Consider the following 27,392-nt stretch of genomic DNA (forward strand, 5'->3'; position numbering starts at 1 on the left):
TCTCAATAGATTCTGACAGCATTACCTCCCTGCTCTTAAACTGTATGCTTTGACTAATAAAGGCAAGTATCTTATATGCCTACATAGCCAGTTTATCTAGCTGTCTTGCTACCTTAAAGGATGGGTGGACATGCACACCAAGGTTCCTCTTATCCTTGATTCTTCCCAGAACTCAGTAGACCTGTAGTGGTAGTGTCTACTCTATTCATAACTTATAACTCATCCCTTAGCCCTTTGGATACTGAATTGGAATTCAGCTAAGACAGATGGGACAAAACCCTTTACCTTTTGGTTCCTATTAAGACACACCAAATGAAGGGGGTTCAGCTGATTTTAAACTAATTATTGATATGTAAGAAACAAAAGTGCATACAGTTGTAGAAGTTTGCGGCACAGAAAGAGGCCCTTCAGCCCATTGAGTCTTCACTGATCAAAACAATCACCTAACTACACTAAACTCATTTTTCAGCACTTGGCCCATAGCCTTGTATGCCTTTGCATTGCATGTTTTCACATAAATACTTCTTAAATGCAATGAGGGTTTGTGCCTCTCCCACTCCTACAGGCAATGAGTTCCAGATTTCCACACCTGCTGGTTGAAAAACTTTTTCCTCACACTCCTCTAAACCTGCTGCCCCTTAGCTTAAATCTATGCCCCCTGGTCACTGATCCCTTTGCTACCCTGTCTATGACCCTCATAATTTTATGCATCTCGATCAGTCACTCCCCTCAGTATCCTCTGCTCCAAGAAAACAACCCAAGAATATCCAATCTCTCTTCATAACTAAAACTCTCCAATCTAGGCAACGTCCCGGTAAATCTGCTCTGCACCCTCTCCAATGGAATCAAATCCCTTCTATATTGTGAATTCTAGAACTGCACACAATACTCCAGATGTAGCTTAATCAACTTTTTATACAGTTCCAGCATAACCTCCTTGCTCTTAAACTTTATGCTTTGACTAATAAAGGCAAGCATCTTATATGCCTACTTAGCCAGTTTATCTAGCTGTCTTGCTCCCTTAATGGATGGGTGGACATGCACACCAAAGTTCCTCTTATCCTCGATGCTTCCCAGGGTCCTACTGTTCATCGTGTATCCCCCGGTCTTGTTCGCTCTGCCCAAGAGCATCACCTCACTTATCTGGATTGAAGTCTGTGTGACATGATCAAACTATCTGATCAGCCAACCTATAATTCTCATGTAATCTTCACTACTTACTACTCCACCAATTTTCATATCATCTGCAACCTTCCAGATCAACCTTCCTACTTTTAAATCCAAATCATTTAGATGTACCACAAACAGCAAGGGTCCCAATACTGATTCCTGCAGAAACACAATGGACATTGGTTTCTAGTCACATAATCACCCTTTGACCATGCCCTTGATCTGCTCCCTGCCAGTCAGCCAATTCTGGTTCTAATTAGCCAAATTTCCTTGAATCCCATGGGCTTGTACCCTCACTATAAATCTCCTATACAGGGTCTTGTTAAAATCCAAGTAGAGTGCATCGAATGCATTGCCCTCTTTCACATACCTGGTCATCTGTTTGAAAAATTCATTCAGGTTGGTCAACAAAACTGCGGTGACTGTTCTTGATTAATCCCTGCCTCTCCAAGTGTAGATTAATTCTTTCCTCAGAATTGCTTCTAATAGTTTTCCCACCACTAAGGTCAGACTGACTGGCTTGCAGTTTCCTGGTTTATCCCTTGCTCCTTGCTTGAATAATCACATATCACTTATAACATAACAGATATCTTAACCAAAAAAAAATCACATTAATGATTGATCTTTCAAATAAAATGTATGTAAAAACTGGATTAAACCCCTTAATAATATATTTATTGGTTTAAAATCACGAATATGTTGATATGTTGAGAAAGGAACTCGGTATCCAGCCATTTTAGGTTTTGTTAGTGTGAGATGTTACCTGAAAATTAAATAATTTCAAAAATGATGGCTTACCATAAGATCTTCAGGTGCAGGTCTTTCTGTTGGCAACTTTCTCATGCTGTAATAGGCAAACATAGTAATTATTTCACAATCTTTATAACTTCTGAAGTATGATCACAGCTTTACAGAAACATAACAAAGTACTGATCAACACAGGTTTTGGACCCATGTCAATTCTTTAGTGATCTTGGTTTTTCAGAAATTTGGCTTCTCAGCACTTGATATTTGGTGCAATTATGTCTCCAAAATAGCACCTGCATTATAAACACCCAGTTCTAGTATGAGTTGTGTTGGATGCCATTTTAGCAGAAGTTGTCCTTTAGCCATCCAAGAAGTGGGTGGTAGCCATTAACATATTCAAATAAGGGGCCTAACATCCACTTCCATCCTCCCTACCCCCAGTGTCCATCGTAACTTGGACTTACGCCTGAAGCAGCCAGCACCGGCACCGATTGCCTCTAGCAAAACCAAAGCTAGGTTGCATAAAGCTAAAGGTCCCACGATCTCAAACCTTACTTCCAACCTCCATAAACTGCGCCCATGTACCAGCAACAGTGTCAACTCAATCACCTCTCCAATTCTACAGGCTCCCACAATCATCACCTTCCCTCACTCCCAGTCCCATTATCACATTCATCAGATGTCTATAATATTCTTCCCTGACAAGCCTCCTGTAATTTTCTTTTGCAATCTCCCATAGCCTTCAATCATAGTAAGACCCAGTTAGTCTTCCACCAACACCCTGAAATCTTCTTTCTTCATCACTAACAACCAATAACTTTAAACGTCCAGCTGTTTCTCTTCCAGAATTTAGTGATCTTAGCAATTACTTAACTGAACATTGGCCCATAAATCTGTGCAGGCTTCTATACTCATCATCAACATGACAACAAATGTCAAGCACAAAATTCTTGACTCCTTCCCCTTTTTAAGTTAGCACTTTGCAGATAAGACAGTGCAGAATTCCTAGACCTGTTATTTTTGTGAAAGGACCATTTTGTTTAACTATTTTCTGGCATGAACAAGGAGGTTATTGCTTATATTCCTGTCAGTGGTAAAGCCGGAGGGGAAAAAAGTAAGTAGGGGAGCCAGGGTTAGAGAACAGAATGCTAGGGAAGGGTGACAGTATAGGGCCATGGGAAGTGCTGAGGGAATTCAAAGAAAACATTTTTATTTGCATTTATTGTCATGATAATAATAATTACTTGGAGGGTCTGTGCTTGCACATATGATTAACATCTTGCACAAATTGTAAGCAAAATGATAAAAGTTCTCATTTAACAGTCCTTGTTTCTTTAAGAATAGAAACAGTGGACTGTCATTTTGGGCCCCAACACAACCCACTCAGGCACACTGCACTTCCAGACTTCAGCACAAGTGAGGTTGCTGTTGAATTCCTTAATAGTGGTGAACCTCTCAGGCTTTTCAGCCACTTGGACTGCAAAATCCAGGTCATTCTGTTTATATGGTAAAAACATAACCACCAGAAGCTCCACACTCCCCCTCTCACCAGTGCATTCATGGTGGGTGGACTGACTCCTGTACTGTCAGTGCTTCTCTTGAACTGGCCATGAAGAGATTCCAAGGTCATCTTCCATCTTGTATGCTTAGTTCTAATTCTCTCCTAGCCTTATAGTTGCCATGCGAGAAATCACATGTGCTTACAAGATCCTACCCCTGCAGCACAATGCACTAACACTCAAGAAAAAGAATCCAGAGTGAGATTTTTCTGCACAATGTTAAGGGGACATGGGCAGGTTGGTTAGGCCAGCATTTACTGCCAACCCTACAGGGTGAAACTGTAGTTATAAGGTTGTGCTGGTAAGCAGTGTCCATTTCCTTTCCTTAATGTCTTGGGCAATAGATTCATAGATGCCAGCTGCTCTCTGGAAGTGCGTTAAGTACCTATACTTCACATGCAAGCTCAACTAGCAAGTGTGGACAGGTGATCGACCACGCGGAGACAAACCCAATTCTATCCTTATCAGATGTTTACATACATATTTTACACATCAGAGATAACTGTATAGCAATGACGAGTAACTAAAAATGCTTCTCACAGCTCAGGGATAAACAAATGGACTATTGTGTCTTTACTGTTGTCCCTGCAGAAGTCACCACAGAACTATCAAACCAGAGACCTTAGATCTGTACGGCTTGGTAGCACATGGAATGCAATACCTATCTCCACAATCATCGAGAGGAAACTTTAAAAAGAATGTTAAGTGTTCTACAAAAATACAACTGAAGTAACAGTACAGGACAGGAATAAAGTTGGCATATGCAAACCTTGCTTCTGTTTAGAATGCAAATGTAAGTAAATTGCAATTCAAGACCGTGCTGAGAGACTTCTGGTCAAAATGGAAAAATACAACACCAATCCTAAGAGAATTACAAAAAATACAATTCCATCTTTCCAGTTCTAAATTTTCCACAAGTTGTAGTCCTAAACTCTTCCAAAATTGATAATGCAAAAGATCGGTACTTTTCTAACCATTGCACAGTCAAAACTTCTTAAAAACTACATTAATAATAATTTTTATATTTAAAAATCATTTTTTAAATTATACCTTTTTCGGAGGCAGATACACACAAAAGATGACAGCTGTGATATCACTATTACTACCATCTGCTTTAATTACATTTATTTCATGTACTTGCACTTTACGAGGGGGTTGGGACATGTAAAAGAACAGACTATCTGGGTTGGTTTTCCAATACTGTATTTGTTTAATTTTTGTTTCATCTGAGATGGGGAAGGGATAATGTTTCAGTCACTTAGCAGAAAATAGCTGTGAATGATTAAAAAAATAAATTACAAACTAAACCCTTCTGCAAAATTGTAGACTCTTTTAAAAATTCAATAAAATTTTCATTTCTTTTTGCATCAAAATGTCTTTTAATGTTTTTATAACACACAAGTTGTTTTCTATGAAGTGCAACTGTCATTTAAGGTAATGTATTCCCATAACATCTTATGCTAATATCAGATGACACTCAAAAAATTAACAGAGTCGAGTACTAAACAAGAAGCATAGTTATAAACCATTAACTATCGCAGAGGACAATTTGCTGTCTCCATAAACAAACATATGCACCTCTGGAATAATGCACCCATTAGCAAGCAATTCAAGCTGTCTAAAGACTTGTTTGGTAACGGTCCTAATCTATGATTCTAAAGTAGCTGCTTCTCCAGGGAAAACAAAGCTATTACCCACTATCATTTAGGTTTCAGCTTGACATCTGTGAACATTTCACACCAGTTACCCCGCCTTCCCCTTTTTAAAACTTTTATGTGACATCTGATAATTTCAAAAGCTGCTCCATGTTACGGTGTTGTATGACTTTCCATGTAAGTAACATTCACAGAAATTAAGTAACAGTATTCTTTTCCTTCTTTGCTATCCATCTGTTCACAGCACACAGTCCCTCCCTGACTATGGAAAGATGTGGAAGAGCCATAAGGTCTCCTGGAGTCTGAGAGCTAATGGAATGTATCATTTACACTGAGGAGATGGCATGTTTGCAAACGGAGCTTACCACTGAGTGATGAAATGTACAAATGGCTCAGAAAACTCTCCAACCGGAAGGACTGGTGGATCCTGGGAAGCAGTAAGACAAAGTGTATGAGGGACAGAGAGAGAGAGAGGGGGGAAAAGAGAAAGGAGAAATAAAGAGAATGAGTAAAAGACAGAGATCAAACAAAAAGGTTATTTCAATGAATCAATTTTACTGACAAGTTGAGAAACCCTATGCAGTCTCTTTAACTCTAAACCTGAACATTTTAGAGAAAGATATTGATTGAGTTTCTAACAACTGGAATGTGGTCATCTATTCAGTTAATATAAGATACTGTAAGTCATTGTATTTTAAGGGGTACTTATCAGACTTCCATGTAAATACTGTACTACAGTGTGCATATGGTTCAATTACTTAACTATTAAAAACTACAAGCATTTTCTTTAATTTTCTGCAAGTGGAATTGACTTCACAAAATATTAAAATACATTTGATGGGTATATATATCATAAATTTCAAGAATTTGCCCTTGAAACATCATTTTAAAACTTACTTTTACATAACATCAAACTTTAACAGTTCACTGGAACCAACATTATGTATTAATTTTAAAACAAAATCAGAAAAATATTAGAGCATATTCCAAAAATAATCAACTTGCTCTCATACAATTGGTTTACAAACCGCATAAATTCCAGGAAAAACTACATAAAGATTTACCATTATAATTATAAGCAAACAGTTATTATTGCAGCCAATTTAAAGGCTGCAAGATGATTGTACCACCCAGTGCATAACAAAAATCCTCAGATGCAATTCCTTTGCTATTCCAACAAAAAAAGGCTCAAATCTTATAGAATTATGCGCAGAAATTTCTTAAAATTAAGATCCGCGGGAGTTTAATGGCTGCCTCATCAAATTTGCAATTGCTGAAGAACAGCAGAATATAAAGGCAGCTGGAAGTGACTGCATTTTCATCTGTTCTCATTTTTCCATTAAAAATACCTTTTGGCTGCAGTTTCTGTGACATCCCTGTTAAAACTACCCTGCAAAGTATGATACATGCACCTATTTAAATTAACAAAGAGATGACTTATTTTAATCTCACAGTGCTTTGGACTGCTTCAGCCATTTGGATGAGCAATATATCATTACATACAACCTTTCAATGCTTCAGGCAAAACTCAATGTGTGTAGCGTTTAGTAGGAGCCAAACAATTTCTCTACTATATAACTGTGTCAAGTGCATGCGTGTATTCATTATGGCAAAAAGAAAAAGAGAAAGGTGTGCCTGTATGTGTGAGTGCATGCTTTTTCAGGAGGGGGGTTGGTGCAGAAGAAGGGAGTGGTGTTGAAGAATCTTTGATGTGATAAGAAAAACATGAAAGGCACCTCTGCAATTTGTAAGCTTCATTATCAATGGTGGCAAATAGATACAATCAGAGCTTCAAATGTGATTAGTAAATATACATGTAATTGTCGTAGCCAATTACAACTTCAAATTATCAGAAAAATGAGATCAGTAATTACAAGGGAGAAAATTAAGTAGATCTCTCATCTGAGCTTTGTCTCCTGTTTATACAACTGGAGGCTGCTTGAAGAATACAATCAAATCAGGAAAGTAAATTAAGGGACAACAGAGGTCGGAAAAGCCAGCGGAAAAAATGCCATTTGATAGTGAACATTATGGTCCAAAATCTTTCACATCCAACATTACACTAGAACATAACGTTGGGCAGTGAGAGCAGGCTGGGACACCTCCAGCATGGCTGAGGTCACATTGCTGACAGATTTCTACTTCTATGGATGCATTCATACTGTACCAATATGTTTATCGATTTTCTTTGTTGGCGAGTTATTTAAATTTTTCCTTCACTACTGTAAACAAGCAATGGTCCTTGGCAGACATGTCAAAGCAGATGCCAGCTTTGTTGGCGTTTGTAAGTTAAAAGAAAATGAAAGTGGCCAATCACAAAATGTATTCCCTACATTTTGATCTATGTGTATACAGGTGTTTTAACAGGTGCATTTCTGGCCATAAAATGTTATTTTAGATGAGTGAGTCAAGACTTCATTATTATATAATAATCAGTGAAATATTGAACCAAGCAATCTTTTAGCTATTTGTTCATTCAAACGAAGATCAGTTCCAATTTTCAAGTTTCCCACCTCAAACAAAAATCTATTAGAATAGGACAGAAATTGGAGAACTTGATTAAGAACATGCTTTTATTTAAAACCAAAATGGAAGATAAACTCCCACTGGTATTTAAGAATTCAGTGTCAGATAATAGTTTAACACAGCAAAATATAACTAGTGTGTTGTGCATGTTTGTGCAATACCAATTTAGGTTACTAAAAGGCCAGCCATGAGTCAAAGGATTGTACGTAAACAATATGCTTTCAACAAGAAAAAGGTCCACTTATTTTATATTGTCTTTGTTTAAATTCAGATACCAGGACAATGGTACCTGTGAGCCAGTTCTGATTGTTTGTAATATAAAGTCTGTCTCTCTTATCCCTGTGTTAGATTGAGTCTGTTTAGTCCAGTATTGGCAAAATGGGAATGACTCATTAATGTAAACACAAGGAGCAGCCACAGGAATGTGGATCTTCTTAATTCCCAAATAAATCAAGGGCAATTTAAAGCAGTTAGAATGGCTGAAGCTTGAGAAGTTAATGAATGGCAATGGACCCCACTGCTGAGACATTAATTTAAATTTAGCAGCAATCATTTGTTATTTATTTATAACTTGCTTAAAAGAAAGTCAAACACCTTTTTAAAACAGGCATACTGCACACTAGTACAGGGTAACAGACTGAGTAGACAACTGGCAGGTGAAATTTAATACTGAGAAGTGTGAGGTGATCTATGGGAGAAGCAATACAAGTTTAATACTATTCTATTCTAAAGAATATGCAGTGACAGAAGAACTGGGTGTGTGTGCATAGAGGATCTTTGAAGGTGGATGGAAACACTGAAAGGCTAGCTAGCAAGATGTATGTGATCATGGGCTTCATAAATGAAGGTATGAGTACGAAAGTAGAGAAGTTATACTGTAACTTCAGGAAGCTCTCTCTGGATAATCGCTAGAGTATTGCATCCAGTTCTAGTCATTGTACTCGAGGAAAGATATGGGATCCTTCAGAGAATGCAGATGAGATTTACCAGAATAGTTCCAGGAATAGAGATTTTAGCTTCAAGTTTAGTTTGGAAATACTGAAGTTGTTATCCTTACAGAAAAGTTGAATGAAGGGAGATTAAGTATGTGTGTACAAAATTATGACAAATTTGGATGAAATACAGTAGGAAAAACTCTTTCAATTCTCTGACTGTACAAAGACTAGAGGAATCAGATCAAATGTTTTGTGCCAGTGAGGAATGTGTGAAAGAACCATTTTATGCAATGAGTAGCCATTACTTGGAACATGCTGCCCAGGAGGGAGGTAGAAGAGGAGGTAATCAACGATTCCAAAAGGAAATCAGACTGGCACTTTGGGAATAGACTGGTAGAAATAAGACCCAATGGGTTGAATGGCCTTCTACCAAGCCATAAACATCTTTAATGCTGCAAGCAAAAGGACAACAATGAGGATATTAGTAAAAGAGCTCAAAATTTACACTGCAGCAATGGAAGAAGGAATACGCATTTATTCAATATATTACTATTTTAAGCAAATCATTGCCATTATTGTAGATGCATATGACAGCTATTTTGTGTACAGTGCATCAAAATCAGCAGTAAGATGAATGGGAGGGTGGTACAGTGGCTCAGTGGTTAGCACTGCTGCCTTCATAGTGCCAGGGACCCAGGTTTGATTCCAATCTTGAATCTGTATGGAGTTTGCATGTTCTCCTGGGTCTGCATGAGTTTCCAATGGGTGTTTCGGTTTCCTCCCACGGTCCAAAGATGTGCAGGTTAGGTGGATTGGCCATGCTAAAATGCTCCATGGTGTCCAGGGATGTGCGGGTTGGATGGATTAGCCATTGTAATGGAGGGGTGGCTACAGGGATAGGGTGGGGGTCTGCGTCTGGGTAAGATGCACTAAGATCGTGTTTTTGATAGTTAAGGAGGTTAGCCAGGACACTGGGTAAATTCCTGCTCTTCTTCTCAATCACAAGAATAGGCAGATCAGGCCCTAGTTTAATATGTTGTCTAAAGGACAATACTTTTGAAATGCAGCAGAATGTCAACACTCTTGAACCTTCCAATTCAGAAGAATTCAGACCAACTGAGCCATTCTGACATTTATTCTTTATTCACTTTTAAAATGGAAGGAAACAAATTATTGCAACACATAAAAATGTGTACAAATACTTGATCCAGTTACCTAAAATTTATTTCTCTGGTGCTTATTTTAAGCTGGTAAGTGCTGCTGATAAAAGAGCAAGGAAGAAGAGATTTGCAGACTTGTTAACTGTACATAAACTTTCCACGGTGGTATTTCAAGGCTAATACATTTATAAAAGATCTCATATGTGTTGCTATTTTGCTGTATTTTAGATTTTTAAAAAAAATATGCGATCTTACTTCTCCATTTTAGTAACTACATACAAGGACTTTCAATTAATAACTCCTATTTACCCATAATGTGCTGGGGATTTAAAAAAAAACTGAAATTATATCCTTTATCGAGAAGTAATTCAGAAAGGGCAGACCAGGGGTCAATAGACCTAGCACTTAAAAATCGGAGGTTAAGGAATAATTAGGTTATATGATAGGGAAAATAGTTTATCTTCAAGCGTGGCTAAGCACCTGTGAGCCTTGTGCCAAAAAGCCACACTTGAATGAGACCATAGATATGAATTCTCACACAATTATTAGCCCTGGTGTATTTTCCATTTCCTAAACTAAATGGTACACATAGGATGCAAACATTGTTCGTTCTTTTGTAAAGAACAACATTCACATTGTAGAAAGCTTTAATTTGCAGCAGTTTAAGTAAGTACTTGGTCAGCTGAAATTTAGGTGGCCAACTGAATTCCACATATTCAGCTATAGCAGAGAAGGGCAATGAAAAAATACTTTGAGTGATGCCTTTGCCATGTGAGTAATGAACAGTTCATGGAGGTCAACCCATTACAACTGAAACAGTTTAATTATTAATTACCTGCAATCTATGAGCTAAAGGACAAGTTCAGTATGTTTAGTGTGTGGTAACACCAACTGGACTCTCTCTTGGCATTTGGTTATTAGCACATGTCAGCAAAGTGCTCAGGCATAAAGAAAAAGACACAGAGGCAGCAAACACACTTAATATGTGTATTGAGAGAGACTGCCAGAGTAAAAACAGGGGGAGGGGTGGTTAAAAAATCTCCCTGATGATCTGTGATAGCTTGTGTGCAAATTTTGTTATTTTATAGCGTAATCAATATTCTTTTGCCTCAGGGTGAGCACAGTTGCACAGTTTGTGAAAAATCTGGATAAAAATATCAAACAATCAAGAAAAGATCAGTGGTCATAAAGTGGCAAAGGATGAGGGAGATGGGGCCGAGCAGGAAAATATTTTACCAAATTTGTGAGTAAGCTGAATATTACAGGGCAGAAAAGAAAACAAGATATCCATTAATATAAGCTATTTCTTAACACAAAATGTCAATTTGAGAACACTGAAGCTCTGTCACCATTTAGGGGCTATCTCTGGTCTCTTGTCAATTATAAGCTGAGGGAGCACAGCAGTACTCCTTCACAGTGCTGAAATAACTAAGGCAAGGCAGCATGAAACAGTCAGAATACCTTGCAAACCAAAGGGATCTGATACAGAAAGAGAAAAAAAATTCACTGAAATTAGTCAATGTTCCTCTATTTTTCTCCTCATCTCAAGCTTTTTTATTGCTTTCATAAAATACCACGGCAAATAATCAAGCATGACCACTGACATCCTCTAGATTGAGTTTTAGAGCCATTAAATGAGCTAGGCCTCTTGGGAAGGCTCCTGCTCAGGTTAGTCTAAAGGTAATTATTCAGCAATTCGAGCCATGGCTCTACCTAGTTCCTCTACGGTGCCTGAATGGTATGCATGGATAAGGTCATATTTGAGCTTGATATAGGTCTGGCATGGCTAGGTTTGATGGTCTTATGGTCTAAGGAGCTGGACTGGGCTTAAGAGGTTGTTAGAGTCAAGAGCTTCATTAAGAAAAATATAATGTGTATATTGTATAAATAAAACTTTCCAGGCCATTAAGAATGACTTTAGAAGAGAAAGCACATAAGACGGTGACTCACCTCATCAACGATGCACTGCAATAACTGTAGTGGCTGCAATGGCAAGTGACGGGGGTCGGGGGAGGGGGGGTGGTAAACAGAGAGAAGTATTAGCTTATATGCAGTCTTTTACAGTAGACTGAGAAAATCATTAATGCAGTAAAATGTTGCAAGATTAATCAACAGCGCGGAAGTCTTATAAAAACATTGACACCCTAGATGTTCTATTATTTCTAATGATACCTAATCTACTACAGGCACTTTAGTGCTTGTTGTAACAAAAATGCAATTTGCTAAGTTTAAAGTAAAGCATTCAAGCATGCAAAAAGGCAGCCAGCAGGAAAAAAAAGTGAATTTTTTTTCCTCTGCAAACTCATAAAACCTTACCATTAAAGATCCCTGGTTTTTCTGAATCTGAAAGGCAATATGTAATTAGCATGTCATAATCAAAATGACTCACTTGGACACATTACGATCACTGAGAGAAAATTATTGCATAGCTGGTGGCAATTTGTGGGCATGTGTTAACACCATTTACATAATGAAAATACACAAATGTTAATAGCTATTCTTCTCATTTATAGGCGAAAGTCAGCAGAATGTTAATTTTGCAGAACACTTTTTAGTACCCTCCAGGTTATACAAGTGAGGGGGAAAGAAAGCATAATACAGTTACAGTGCTGTTTACACATCCCATATAAATAACAATCGCTGGCTATGGTACAAATCCAAGACTAAACTCAATATTTGTTCCCCGTGCATTCAAATCCTCTGCCTTTCAAATTAAAAGATGATTCAAAATATAAAATCTACCAGTTATTTGATGCCCATTGAACACAAGCACAATTTACAAGTGATTTGACCAATCTTGTCTTTCTCGACATGAAACGGAAATTTTCAAAGCAGCAATTTTTTTTTAATTAGAATCTTCACTCATACATCCTTCCCCAATGAATTAGCTGAAATCAAAACTATGTCAGTTCCCACTGAATATAAGTGGGAAATTACATTTTTTCGTTTGATTTTTTTTCAGCTTACCAAGGAAAGGGATGTTTGCACTGGGGACATGAATATTTTCCCATTTCAGACAATGTAAACATCAAGCACACCGAGACCAAGTAAAGCAAGCATGGCTGCAAGGTAAAGCTGACTCTAGACTACCCCATGGCATATTTTCAATCTAAGTTCTGTAAAGCATTCTGTTTTTCATCAATTTAATATTTTTACTTTGGGAGTTACAGCAAGAGTGGCAGACCTGGAAACAGTATTCAATATCATTTTATCCAAACCTCTACGATTTCCTTCCAGGATCTATGTTTTGGGAAGGAACCAAGGCCCTCATGTTAGAGGGTAAATGAAATCTCAGACCAGGTGTTAACCTGGGCCCAAGAAACTCGTATCAAGCTACAATAGATTCATGTACTGAAAATTTCACACGCTTTCTTCACTATCCTGCCGAACTGGGACTCCACTTTCAAGGAACTATGAAGCCGCACTCCAACGTCTTTGTTCAACAACACTCCCCAAGAAATTTATGAAATTTGTGACTTCACCTGATGAAAGGGGGCTTCACTCCAAAAGCATGTGATTTCAAATAAACCTGTTGGACTATAACCTGGTGTCGTGTGACTTCTGATTTTGTCCACCTCAATCCAACACCGGCACCTCCACATCATGGCTATTTAAGACTGTTGGTTTTATGTGATTTCTATATAAAGAGCGGGTGATATGGAGATCATATGGGACATCATTAAGCGTTCCTGTCATCCTGGAGGTAGAAGACGTTGGAGGTGCAGACAGAGTAATATGGGCAAGAATTAATGTTAATGTTAATTAAGTGCTCTGGAATACAGGGACAATTAGCCATTTGGATACCGAACTGGCTCGAAGGTATAAGTCAGAGGGTGGTGGTGGAGGGTTGCTTTTCAGACTGGAGGCCTGTAACCAGTGGTGTGCCACAAGGATTGGTGTTGGGTCCACTGCATTTCATCTTTTATATAAATGATATGGATGTGAACACAGGAGATATGGTTAATAAGTTTGCAGCTCTCACCAAAATTGGAGGTGTAGTGGACAGTGAAGAAGGTTACCTCATAGTATGATCAGATGGGCCACTGGGCGGAGGAGTGGCACGTGGAGTTTAATTTAGATGAATGAGAGGTGCTGCATTTTGGAAAGGCAAATCAGGGCAGGACTTATATACTTAATGGAAAGGTCTTGGGAGTGTTGTTGAACAAAGATGTTGGAGTGCAGGTTCACAGTTCCTTGAAATTGGAGTCCCAGGTTGGCAGGATAGTGAAGAAGGCGTTGGTTTGCTTGCTTTTATTGGTCAGCGCGTTGATACAGGAGTTGGGAAGTCATTTTGCGGTTGTACAGGACATTAGAATATTGTGAGCAATTCTAGTCTCCCTGCTATAGGAATGATGTTGTGAAATTTGAAAGGGTTCAGAAAAGATTTACAAGGATGTTGCCAGGATTGGAGGGTTTGAGCTGCATGGAGAGGCTGAATAGACTGGGGCTATATTCCCTAGAACATCAGAGGCTGAAGGGTGACCTTATAGAGGTTTATAAAATCACGAGGGGCATTGATAGGGTAAATAAACGAGATCTTTTTTCCCTGAGGTAGGGGATTCCAAATCTAAAGGGCATAGGTTTATGGTGTGAGGGGAAAGATTTAAAAGGGAGCTATGGGACAATTTTTTTTTTTTTTAAAAAACGCAGAGCATGGTGCGTGTATGGAATGAGCTGCCAGAGGAAGTGGCGGACGCTGGTACAATTACAACATTTAAAAGGCATTTGGATAGGTATATGAATAGGAGGGGTTTAGAGGGAAATGGGCTAAATGCTGGCAAATCAGATTAGATTCATTTCAGATACCTGGTTGGCATGAATGAGTTGGACCGAAGAGTCTGTTTCTGTGCTGTACATCTCTATGACGCTAACGGCCCTATATTTACTGGTATGGCCAACACAGTAGAAGGCTCCAGTGAACACAAGTCTGGTAAAAAGTGCCAGAATTGCAGTCTAATAATTTCAGGTTCTGATAGTTTTGTACTGAGTGAGGCAAGTTGTATTCCAATACTCAGTATGACCTGTTTTGAAACTGTCTGTACTAATTTCATATGAAATGTATATATAATTTGGAACATATTCTGAATAGAATACCCATAGAAAGATCCACATGATACAAATAAATGCACTTGCAAACCATGTTTTATACAAATGTACTTAATCTTATCCACATATAATTCAGCACTCATTGATATAGAAAAATATGTTTCCTAAAGTTCCTGCTCTTCATTCTGTGCTGGGATAGCTCCCGTTAGATCTCTAGTTTGTTGATATAGCTGAACTCTATCCCCAACTTCAGCTGGGAAAGCTGACCTCTGCGCTGGTGCACTTTTACACCTAATAGACAGAGATTTTCTTCCTTTTGGCAGAACAGGATTCATGTCTCGAGGATAAGCAGACAATTTTCAAAAATCAGTCTGTTCAAAAATCACTGCACTCCTGGACTTGAATGATTTCTTAATCATTAAAATCTACCAGCATACCATTGAGGTCACCTTTCTATATGAACATACATTAAAGAAATTTCCTGATTGGTCTATCACCCATTCCCCACCCTATTTTTAAAACTCAGTGCTCACAGTTTTAATTAAAACAAAAGATAAGAAATTGCAACTTTAATGTAATATAATTATTTTCCATTACACAATGCAGTAACACAATGCATGGGTCAATGTTTCTCTTGAATCTGACAACGTACTGTAAATATAATTGATTCATTCTATCAATTAAATACAACCTCGTAGCCTTGCTTTTTCTTTCTTCTCCCCCACAACCCTTAACCACCTTATAAGTACTGGAGAGACCTGACAGTCGGAAATATTAGCTATCAGCTCTACTTTAGATGAACTGCCTTTAAGACCGAGTTACGTTTTAACTTGTCTTTAACATTTTAGAAAAGTGCAATCAGCCTGCTCAATGAAGCTTTGTGCTCCACCCTCCAAGCAAAGTGCAACACCTTGCTTACATTTTATGTGTATTTTATTAATTGTTTGCATTCTACCTAAACATTTCTAGATGTTTAGATGATTCAGACTGACATTCTATATAAAGAACATTACAGACAAGTTGTGGCCTAATGGCTTAATCATATATGATTCCGTAATGCAGACACACTGATTGTAGGACTTGTCAGTTTAGTTATTAAAGATGTTTTTAAAGTGGTATCTGTAAAACTTCACATACCTCTCCTTAATCTTGCTATTCTATTTGTTCTCTCAATAAAAACTTGCTTGCAACCAAATTTGATACGTAAGTAAAGGTGGGGTTTAGAATCTATTCTAGAAAAATAACTAACACCTATCTGATATGATTTCCTTTAAAAATATAGCCCAAATACTTTTGGTTATTTGATCATTGTGTGCAAATTACGTTTAGTTTACACTTATAAAATAAATGAGTAAACAAACAATATAATGAAACCACACAATTTCAAAATGAAGCAAAGATTTTCTAACAATTGTTTTATAAGATAAAGTACCAGAAGCGTGTGCTGGAATTGTGGGGAGAATAGTACCCCACTCCTAGAAAAAAATGTTCACTGAGAACTATGTGTAATTTAAAAGGATCCAATATCACCGCAGCGTTCATTTGGTATGTCTTTTGAAGACCTCAACATGTGTATTTGTGATCAATTTTAATAATAAAATTTAGGTATTAATGTCCTATTTAGACTGGGGTAGAAACTGGGCAAAGGGATACCAATGCAAATGTATACTCGATCACCCATAACCTTATTTTAGTGGCCAATGGCCATTTAGCTGACTGTGAACTGAGAACTTCTATTGATTTTTCACTTGCAGCAAGCATATTGTTATGATTCCAGCTGATAGTAATATCGGGCAAGTCAGATCCCAAACTGAAATCAGGTTTGATAGCACATACATTTTATTTTTACTCTTTGGTTACCATTGTGGACAATCACTGAATGTATTCATGAAAATGTTGCCAAAGTACTTTTAACAAAAGAGCACCAAATTTTATTACACAGAAAGGGAAAACTTAAATTATTTTCGTTATACAAAGACTAGTTGAAATAATTTTATTACAAGTTTCAGAAGTAAATATTCAACCCTTTTACACTCAAAAACATTACAAATAATCAAACTTCTGAGAAGAGTCACCGTGCCTCCACTTTAAAATTCCTTCTTTAGTTGGCAAGGCTGCAATTATTCCTTTTCAGCAAATTTCTGCATTCACTTGTTGTTATTTCTTTAATATATGTCATTTCCTGAAACCCTTAAACAAGCTTTTAAAACTGCTCACTTATTTCTTAACAAGGATCCCTTAGTTGCATTTTACACAGGCTTCTGCTCACTTCCGCAGCTTTTCTTCAGTTTTGTTTTCGAGACTGCTAAAATCCATTGTTGCTGCTGTGGGCCTTTTCCCTTTGAATGAAACCTGCATTCACTATCTGACTTCTGGATTTTTGTCTCCAAGTCATAAGATATCCTTTTGTTAGGCAACAGCAATTATTTTTCTCTTATATCTTTGCTTCTAATGCACTGAGCTATTCATCTCAAAGGTTTAAATGACCTCATTGGCAGTCATATAAATAAAACTTGAGACAACCCAGTACCACACTCAGTTTTAGTTCCAGTTTTGAATTCTATGCCTTTCCCTTTTTAACCCTTAAAGTATACAAATACAAATAAACTTATAGCTATACAGGTTTTGTCCACTTCAGAACCTAGGTTTCCAAATAATAGTATTATGAACATTCATCACAATATATAAGTTGGTACAGCTGCATAGATGCTAGTTCATTATATTTTTAACATTATGAAGGACTGACAAATGAGAGAATGGGAAATAACTAGAGTTTCACTGCAATTATTTTCTTCAAAATTTAGAAACTATGATGGATCGGATAGTATCCATGTTAGCTCAGTGGCCTGGCAGCATCTTTGCTGGTGGTACACAAAATTGTTATGGTGCAGGAGGCGGAAATGTGGCCCATCGTACCTCCTCTGTCTTGTTAAATGAGCACCATTACATAGTGCCAATCTCCTGTTTTTCTCCATATTCTTGTACAATATTTTTATCCAAGTAATCATCCAATGCCCTCTTGAATGCCTCAATTGAACCTGCCTCTACCACACTTCAAGACAGTGCATTCCATACCCTAACTACTATTCTTATTTCACCTTGCTTCTTTTGCAGATCACTTTAAATCCATTCTCTCTTGTTCTTGTCCATTTTTACAAGCAGTTTTTCTCCCCCCATCTATCCTATCCAGCTTTTCGTGATTTCAAAAACCTCAGTCAGAGTGGGACTCAGTGGGACTCCTGTATTGCTGAGCAAAAAAAAAAAGGCCGCACAGTGGCTCAGCGGTTAGCACTGCTGCCTCACAGCACCAGCAACCTGGGTTCGATTCCACCCTTGGGCGACTGTCTGTGCGGAGTTTGCACATTCTCCCCGTGTCTGCGTGGGTTTCCTCCAGGTGCTCCGGTTTCCTCCCACAGTCCAAAGATGCGCAGGTTAGGTAAACTGTCCATGCTAAATTGCCCATAGTGTTCAGGGATATGTAGATTAGGTCAGTTACAGGGGAATGGGTCTGGGTGGGATGGTCTGAGGTTTGGTATGGACTTGTTGGACCGAAGGGCCTGTTTCCACACTGTAGCGATTCTATGAGATCTCTCTCAGTTTTCTTCTCTCCAAGAACAGTCTCATCTTCTTCAATCTATCCTCATGACTGAAGCTCCATATTCCTGGAACCATTCTTTTAAACTGTTTCTGCACTCTCCAATGTCTTCATATCCTTCATATAACATGGCACACAGAACTGTACATGTTACTCCAGCTGAAGTCTAACAAGTGTCGCATACAAGTTTAACGTCACCTCCTTGATCTTGTACTGTGTGCCTTATTAATAAACTGAGGATATTGTATGCTTTACTTACTGCTTTCTCTACCAGTCCTGCCATGTTTGATAATCTGTGTACATGTATACCCAGGTCCCTCTACTCCTACAACCCATTTAGAATTGTCTTCCCTATTTCATATTGTCTTCAATGTTCTTCCTACCAAAATGCATCACCTTACACTTCTCTGTATTGAAATACATCTGCCACCTATTTGCCCATTCCACCAACACATCAATCTCCTCTGGAATTCTATAATGTCCTCCTCACAGTTTGCAATTCGTCCAAGTTTTGTGTCATCTGCAAACTTTGAAATTGCCTCCTGAACACCAAGATCTAAATTATTTATACACATTAGGAAAAGCAAGGGTCTCAATATGGACCCCTGCAGAACTCCATTTCAAACCTTCGTCCAATCCAAAAAATACCTATTGGCCATTACTCTTTATTGCCCATCACTCGGCCAATTTTGTATCTACGTTTCCACTGACTCTTCTGTCCATGATCTATAAGTTTCGTCACATGCCTGTTGTGTGGCACTATATCAAATGCCTTCTGAAAGTCCATTTGCACCACATCAACAACATTACCCTCTTCAAGCCTTTCTGTTATCTCTTCAAAATACTCCAGCAAGTTAGTTAAACAAGATTTTCTCTTTAGAAATCCATGCTGACTCTTCCTTATTAACTCACCTTTTTCCATTGAACTACTAATTCTATCGTGAATAATTGTCTCTAGAAGCTTCCCTACCACTGAAATTAAACTGACTGGTCTGATCCCTAAAATTTTCCATGAACAAAGCAGTAATATTTGCAATTTTCTAGTTCTTTGGCACCAGCTGAGACTAGGGGAGACTGAAATATTGTGGCCATGCCCCTGCAATTTCCATTCTCACTTCCTTCAAAATTCTTGGATGTGTCTCATCTGGTGTCTTATTAACTTTAATTACCAACAATGTAACTAACACTTCTGCCCTATCAATTTTTAACCGTTCTAGTGACCGAGTTCTCTCCTTTGTCACCACAGCCTGGGTAGCATTTCTCTGTTTGGTAAAGACAGATGTAAACTATTGATTTAACCTCAGCCATGCCCCCAACCTCTTGGTGTAAATCCCCTATTTGGCCCCAAATCGACCCTACTACTCATTTTATCAGGATTTCACTATTTATATGGCCGTAGAAGACTTTGGGACACACGAGGGAATTTAAGAGTTCTTCATCAGTTGATTGATAATTAAGATAAAATGTATTCAAAATGGTGACATGAGAAACATGTCTATAAGAGAGAGAAATTAATTGGAAAGGTAAATCACAGGGGGGAAAATGTCCACCAAACTAAATAAACATATTGGAAAATTGGTATCTGAACAGAAGTGTTGAATTAAAAACTTCCAGAACAAGTTAATAAAGTTTAGCAGAATTCAGAAATGCAGTTTAGCAACCATGGCTTGAAAAGCCAACTTAAGAGCTTGAGGCGGCTGGCGACGAGAGTAGGAGCAGGCAGCCTGGTGTGGCTGACTGCGGTGGCGTCAGGAACAGGCTACAAGGCGGTGAAAGCAGGCTGCCAGGGTGGAGGCGGGGGTGAGGCTGGGCCCTGTGAGGAATGCGAGCCCAGCAAGGCCAGGTGCTTATGACTGTAGTATTGAACCGATTACAGTGTCTCTTTGTTTTTCTATTTTTAATAAGAAGGACTGTAATGTTTGACTTTTTAAACATTGTTTTCATTATTTTTCTGCTTTGTTCCTAAGATGACGCCACAAGTGGCAACTCGTAAACTTTCACTGCATTCATGTGAGTACATGTGAACAATAAACCTAATTCAATAATTGTTGTAGCATTGCACTAGGTTGAATTGCAGTCGGACTACAATGTATTAATGAGCACTAAATCCAATGCAAAGAGCAATGTCACAGGTTTGAATCCAGCACACTAGGTGGTTGCTGATCTGACTTCTTTTGAGGTGGAAGCTGTCAAAGAAATTTGTATCATCTCTGGGCAGTTTTAGGATGTCCCCAGACAGTCAGTTATACCGAAGTACTGACATATAAGCCTCAAACCCAGTTTCCTACTAATGTCTACCTTCTCAGTCACAGGAAATAGCTAGGTAAGAAGAAAACAAAACAGAAATGGGAGAAAAGGCAGGGGAAAGCTATTTACTAGACAGTCTATCACAAAACATGGGGAAAATGCTTAATTTCTTGGCAACCGTTACAAAGGGTCAGTTGTACTTTGAAAAACCATACTTTTGATGAACACCATTCTCAAACAAATCGGGGCAACACATGAAGTCTGATTAACAGTTAATTAATTTATTGAGACATTTCATTCATTGCGTGCATGAATGCAGGGCAAATGTGTGGCTATGCAGTTACTCAGTTTTTCAAAAACCCAGCATCTGATAAAGTGATGACAATTACAAAGTTAATTTCTTAAAAAATACTGCAGAATTTTAGGAGAAACTCAAAAACACAGAAGCAATAAATTTTGGAGTACATGAACTGGGGAGAAAACTGACACCCTCTTGCTGTCTCCATCAAAAAAAGGCACCATGTTTAGCAGAATAGACTAGAACAGAATTAGACACAACTTCTGCTTCAGAATTTCATATTCTGTCCTACAGAAAGACAAAATACTTAAAATTAAACAGGACTGTTTCAGTGTGTAGTATTCCCAAAGATGAAAATAATTAGCGTGTTTAGAAAGACAGTTTAATTTGTACTTCTTAGTACATGGAAAATTGAACATCACAAAAATCACTTCTCCAACTTCTTAATAATGATCACACTTTATATATTGATGGAAAGAGTTAATGGAGCTGTTCAAGTTATTTTTAAATCAATGTGTGATATATGTGCCAATATTCCATTGAGTTTTTAATTTTCCATGTTGGGAAAATATTTAAATACCATGCTTATTTTACCATATCACTGGGACAGATTGGTTTCATATTTGAGTTTCTATATTTGTATTAATAACTAAAGTCCCATCCAGAAAAAAAACAAAATGAGACGGTCCATCACCTGTGCCACCAAAATGAAATGATCATTGGCCCCAGATTCAACTGGATCTTTTCAGTATTTCCCTCATTGTTAAAAACTTGATGTCGTTCAACCCTTCACCGCTTTGTCACAAACCAGAAACAACGCCTTTGTTGAATGAAAGCATTCCAAAACAGAACAAGCAGATGTGAAGCAGATGCTGAAAACTGCCGTGAGAACCCAGACTTGGCCATTAAAGGAAGACAGGCAAACAAAGATGGTGGCAGGGAAAGAAACAGGTAGCTTGTTGATAGCACAAAAATGTCAAAAACTGTATTTGGGAACCTACCACTTCATTCAGAACATCCCCAGGTCTTAGCACCTGCCAGTTTAAGTGCAAAAATGATAATCAGAACCAAAAATACTATTCTGTGTATGAAATACACAGCATAGTATTAAAATATCACAAAGCTTATTTTTTAAAAATATATATGCGCACATAAGGCTCTGTAACAGGGTTTCTTTGAAACTAGAAAGAGCAAGCTAATTATTGAAAAAACTTTCAAAATGTAATTTCCCACATATGCTGTTGAATGATATTAAAAATTAGGAACTTGCATACATATAGTATCTCATCATTTTCTTAGACTATCTCAAGGCAAGCCACAATCAAATAAGTACTTTGAAGCACAACCACTTGTCACATATGTGAAGCATTTATTTTCAGCAAGGGAATGAGTTAATTTCTTCAGACACAACCATGATTTAAACTTGCAGTATGTTTGAAGATTGGTTTGACTATTTCTTCTAACAAATGGGGAGAAAACATGGACAAGTCTTGAATTGAAACAAGTCGCACATCTGGTATTAGAAAACTTGTAAACCAGCATCATCCAAAAGAAATCCATAGGGCGCTATAAAGTGAAAAGATTCTGACAAAGACCTTTGTCCCCTCTAAAATTATAGTGCATTGTTTAACTTTGTAGATGATGGTGGATTGGTCTTGCAATTACAACATCTTCTGCTTTTATTTCAAATCTCCAGCATTTACAGTTTTGACCTTTTATCATCTTTCTGTCTCAGTTTCAATGAATTGTATCTGTAGATTGAGCACTTTACCAGGTTTCCCGTGGCAGTTCACCATTTAATCAATGCCTCTGGTTAAGGCGAACGAAGAAAAAAGGATGACTTTCACTATCAGTATTTTTTTCTATTTCAGTTGCCATGACAATGCTTTTTGACAGAAAGTGGCTGAGTAGACCTTCCTCTGTCCCTTTTACATGATTATCAAAAGCACAATCAGAGCAGTAAAATGGATTCACCAACCTCAAAACGTAACTTACAGAAGAAACCAGCTATAGCTTTCATCTCTCTCTTCCACACTGGAATTATGACTTGCCCTTAAGCTCTTCTTGGAGAGATTTACCAGTGACCCAGGGCAGATCTTCCCATATCAGTTGACAAATTTTTATCTCTAATATTTTTATCACCTAGTGAAAATTCACTGCTTTTCAGACCATTGTCTGTACGTTCATGGAATAAATAGATATTGGAATGCTCTCTAATTATTTGGATGACAAAGCTTTTCATAGGTTGCATGTGAGGAATATTTATTATAGGAATATGATTGGCACTTAATAGCACAGCACATCTCAAGATTGTTCAACTCCACACATTTAACTCGAGCTTAGTGCATGTTCGCGAAGCAATAAAGTAACCCCACTTTTTTAAAAAGGATTAAAACTGAGTATTCAATGTCTTGCAGCCCTTTGGAGCCTAGACTCTAGAACTCAAGTTATAACTCCAGTTTAAATTTGATAAGTGAATTTGATTGCCCTAATGTACTGAGGGATATTTGCTTATTTGTGGATAAACAAAAAAATTGAAATCTTTTGATTCTTCAGTTGCACAGAAGAAATATGTAGTCTAAACTGACCCTGCTGCTCAGGAATAGAGGAAGGAGAGGTCTAAAATAGGCAAGACTTCTAAGCTAAAAAAAATTGACTTATTATCTTTTAAAGGATCTACTGTTCTACCCTTTGTTGGAAATAAACGAACATCAAATGATTAGTTTCCTAAAAAAAATTAGATCCCTCATCAGCACTAGTAAGTTCCCCTCCAAGTCAAGCACCATCCTGACTTGGAAATACATCACCATTCCTATATTGGGCTGGGTCAAAATACTGGAACTCTCTACCTAATAGCAATGTGCGCTGTTCACTGTGTGGAATGTAGCAGTTCAAGATGGCACTTTCTCAAAGGCAATTAGGGGAATGGACAACATATACTGGTCTTGTCACTAATTCTCTTATGCTATGAAAGAATAAGAACCAAAAAAAAAACTTATTTCCATTAATTTTCCCACTTAAAGGATGATATTTTCTCCTTCTGTGACTTGCATTTTCGGAACTGACCTACAGAAGAAAGGATGAACAGCGCTGAGGGACATTTCCACAAGGGAAAAATATGAAATAAACATCTCATCAAATCATTTCAAATGCTGGATAACAACAATAGCACATGTTTGGAATAGACTGACTCGCCAACTACTTTCTTAAGTAAATTTGATGTGAAAGAACCAAACGGTGAGCAAAGAATAACAAATACAATGCAATAAATAATTTGCATGCTGGATTAACATCAATTGCTTTCTCTAAATGAAACCTGCTGCTATTGGATCTATCAATATCAAAATTGTCTGCTGACTGCAGCAGGCCTTCATTTGATTGGGTTAAAGGATGTGCTCCCAGCTCTGAAAACTGGACAGGAATCAACTAAGATTGAAATGAATGATAAAATAGTGCAAATTTGTTGCAGATAAAGAACACTGGAAAAGGTGACAGTGGGTGGTAGGGAGGATGCTAAATGGGAAATAACACTTTTGAAACATATTTGTCTTGTTTATCTATACTGTACGGTAATAATATCATCTATTTCCATTTCTATAGCTTGTGATAGATTAAACATTTCCTGTTCCTCAACAGTATCTGAAGTGAAATTAAAATGGTTAGCCTAGGGTACAAAATACAATGGAAATTATGACATGCTAGCACTTAGAGTTAAAACCTTATGGTAAAGATGGCTCAAAACATTCATGGATAACACAGTGGCAGGGTATAGGTTTAACTCCATGGTTCACAAATTAAGGTATTTATTTGGATCAGGCAGATTGAGAGGCAGGGAAATGAATGGAAGTATCGGAGAATAGAAAATGAAGTGCAGGAGGTATGATGCTCTGTTACAGTCAAAAGATGAATCAAAACAAAATCTCAAACCAGGCTCCAAACAAAGACATGTTAACATATGTATGTAGCAGGCTATGTACCCATCCTCTGTATTGAGGAATGCATGTGATGTGCAATACATAGGACAGCTTAATCGGGAGCAAGTTGAGGAAAGAACAAGTACAAAATATAAACCAACGTCAAAAATAATGTACAGTTAAAACTAAAAGGAACTGATTTACTAAACGGTATTGCATTATTATTAATTATTATTATTATTATTGTATTATTTGCTAGAGCAGTTGGCAAGTCCAAATTGGTTTGCCCATGGTACACAAACTGTTATGTATTTAAATTGTTATGTATTTAAACTGTTGAAAGTGTCCTTGGAGCATCTGGCAGTATATTTGTAAAATTGTTCTTAAGTGCCAACACAGAATGCCCACTGTGCATAGGTACCTGAAAGTTACAAAGTGGAAACTACCCACTTCACTCAACTAAACCCAGGCAAATGGGACTAGTTCAGTTTAGAAAACTTGGTTGGCATGGATGAATTGGGCTGAAGGATCTGTTTCCATGCTGAGCTATGTGTCCTTTAATCACGTTCAAAGAAATGGACCTAGCTGTTCTCATGAGTTAACCATATATTTGCATGAACAGAGGACGTTGATATGCAGCAAAACCCTCCTCAAGTGAAAAATACTTTATACAAAATAACTCAATAGAAAAATGATGCTTTAAAAAATGCCAATAAATGAAAGAAAGAATTAAACAGATAGTTAAAGTCATTTTCACATAATGTGGAAGAACTTTGATTATTGACATCTATTTTGACCTAAAAAGCTGATGCAATACGAAGCATATACAAAAAAATCAGCTAAACCAATGAGTTTTACAATTCTGATACTAAAGAAACGGTTGAAGAGTTATTGCAAAATATAGAAAACTAGAGTTTCTTTTGTTTTTCTTTCACCCCTTCCAATTGCAAACTGAATCAAGGTGCTGCGACAAAATCAGCCTAACTTGCATCATTGTGCAAAACCATGATTTATCTTCATACAGAGTTGAAGTATATTAAAAGGCCTTCATGTGTTTATACAGCAATACGTTTGTTTATGGACGCTGCATCATCAGTACCTCACTGAACTCATCTCTTGATTCTCCTAAGCTGATAATGTGTCATACCACACTGTAGCTGGTGCATGTAGAAAAAAAGTAGTACAGTATTGGTGAGTTGAATAACTGGTTTGGTACAGCAAGATTCTATGATATGAAGCTTTGGAGTAAGAGTCAAAGGACTCAAAATAACAGCATCATCTACAAAGAAACAAAAGAAGTTGCAAAAGAAAGAGAGTTTTAAATTAAGAGGTTAGAAAGTAATTGCTTATCAGAAGGTATACCTTTTCTTGCATCTTGTCCAAGAGTGCGTGTAAGGTGCGAGAAGAACAATTTTCTCTGTACATTAAGTATAAATATTTTGTTTTATAAAATCAGTTTAAGATTCTGTTACAGCTAGCTCAGAACAAATTCCTATACCCCACAAAAGATTTCTAAATTGAAATGAAGACTCCAAAAATGTACATTAAATGTTTTTCTTGATCAGAGAAGAAGTTGTGTACTAAATGCCTTTCAATACTTTAAAATTAATACACTGATGATGATCCACTCCAAAAGCAACTGGCCTGATCTCTCCTTACAGTCTCGTCATTATTTTTGAAGGTGACAGGATAAGTAAATGTTGAAAAATTGACTCAAGTCTGTTTTGTGCTTGTTCTGAATGCAAATAGCATATGTAACTGAAAACAAAGTGGGAAAATTGGATCCTGAGTGACTTGTAAAATGCTGAAGTTAGGTTTGGCGATAGAATGGACTAACCCAAACTTCTTACATCAGTAGAGAGTAACTGCATTCTCTTCTGTGGTGTGACTGAACAGGGTTGACATTTTGGCCACATTCAGGAAAGCAAAGTTTTCATACAAACTGAACTTTGGATATCTGTATTAAATGCAGTCCAGATATGCACAACTGATTGATTTGTCAAGAGAATCCAATTTATTTCTATTATTTTAAAATATTTCACCTCCCAAAAAGAAATCATCTCCACAATGTCTCACTGCTACCAGTGCTAGTCAGAAATTATTTTCATGTGCTTTAACTCCAAATATTTGTAGTGACCCTGAAAAGTAATGGACTATGTTTCAAACTGTTTTTTAAAAGAAAATGATGAACATCTCAGAATCAATGGAAAAACTTCATAATTAATCAGATTAATTTCTGCACTGGAGTACAACCTTGTGTAGTGTCAAAAATATCAGAAGCCTTGAAAACTAGACTTCAGTCTTTCAGTAATTTTCATTTTAATTGATATTTATTTATATTGGTTCTATTTTATAACTTAAAAACAATCCTGTAAACATATGTGGTAAAATTCAGGTAAGTATTTCTGCTTTTGTGACACAGCACAAACAGGCATTATTTGGTTACGTGAAAGCTAGTCTAGAGTTTTATTGGTTATGCATTTCACCATGAAGGGGACTTATCAATGGAGTATATGTTTCAGTTTACAGAAGAAGATAGG

General features: G+C 37.4%; 1 protein-coding gene across 7 annotated transcripts in view; it reads right to left on the minus strand.

Moving 5' to 3' along the window:
• The window catches only part of map2k5 (mitogen-activated protein kinase kinase 5), a 351,751-nt gene that overhangs the window by 44,318 nt on the left and 280,041 nt on the right, over positions 1-27,392 (minus strand). For 4 of the 7 annotated variants that reach the window (XM_048615802.1, XM_048615807.1, XM_048615805.1 and 1 more), the window contains exons 18-22: positions 21,940-21,972; positions 12,069-12,095; positions 11,703-11,735; positions 5,497-5,558; positions 1,969-2,014 (exon numbers count right to left, since the gene is read on the minus strand). In XM_048615802.1, coding sequence (XP_048471759.1) covers positions 1,969-2,014; positions 5,497-5,558; positions 11,703-11,735; positions 12,069-12,095; positions 21,940-21,972 — 201 coding nt within the window. The remainder of the gene's footprint in view (positions 1-1,968; positions 2,015-5,496; positions 5,559-11,702; positions 11,736-12,068; positions 12,096-21,939; positions 21,973-27,392) is intronic. The other 3 variants (XM_048615808.1, XM_048615804.1, XM_048615803.1) reach the window with 2 other exon arrangements.

Source organism: Rhincodon typus, chromosome 33 (assembly GCF_021869965.1).
Source record: "Rhincodon typus isolate 14 chromosome 33, sRhiTyp1.1, whole genome shotgun sequence".
Taxonomy (NCBI): Eukaryota; Metazoa; Chordata; class Chondrichthyes; order Orectolobiformes; family Rhincodontidae; genus Rhincodon; species Rhincodon typus.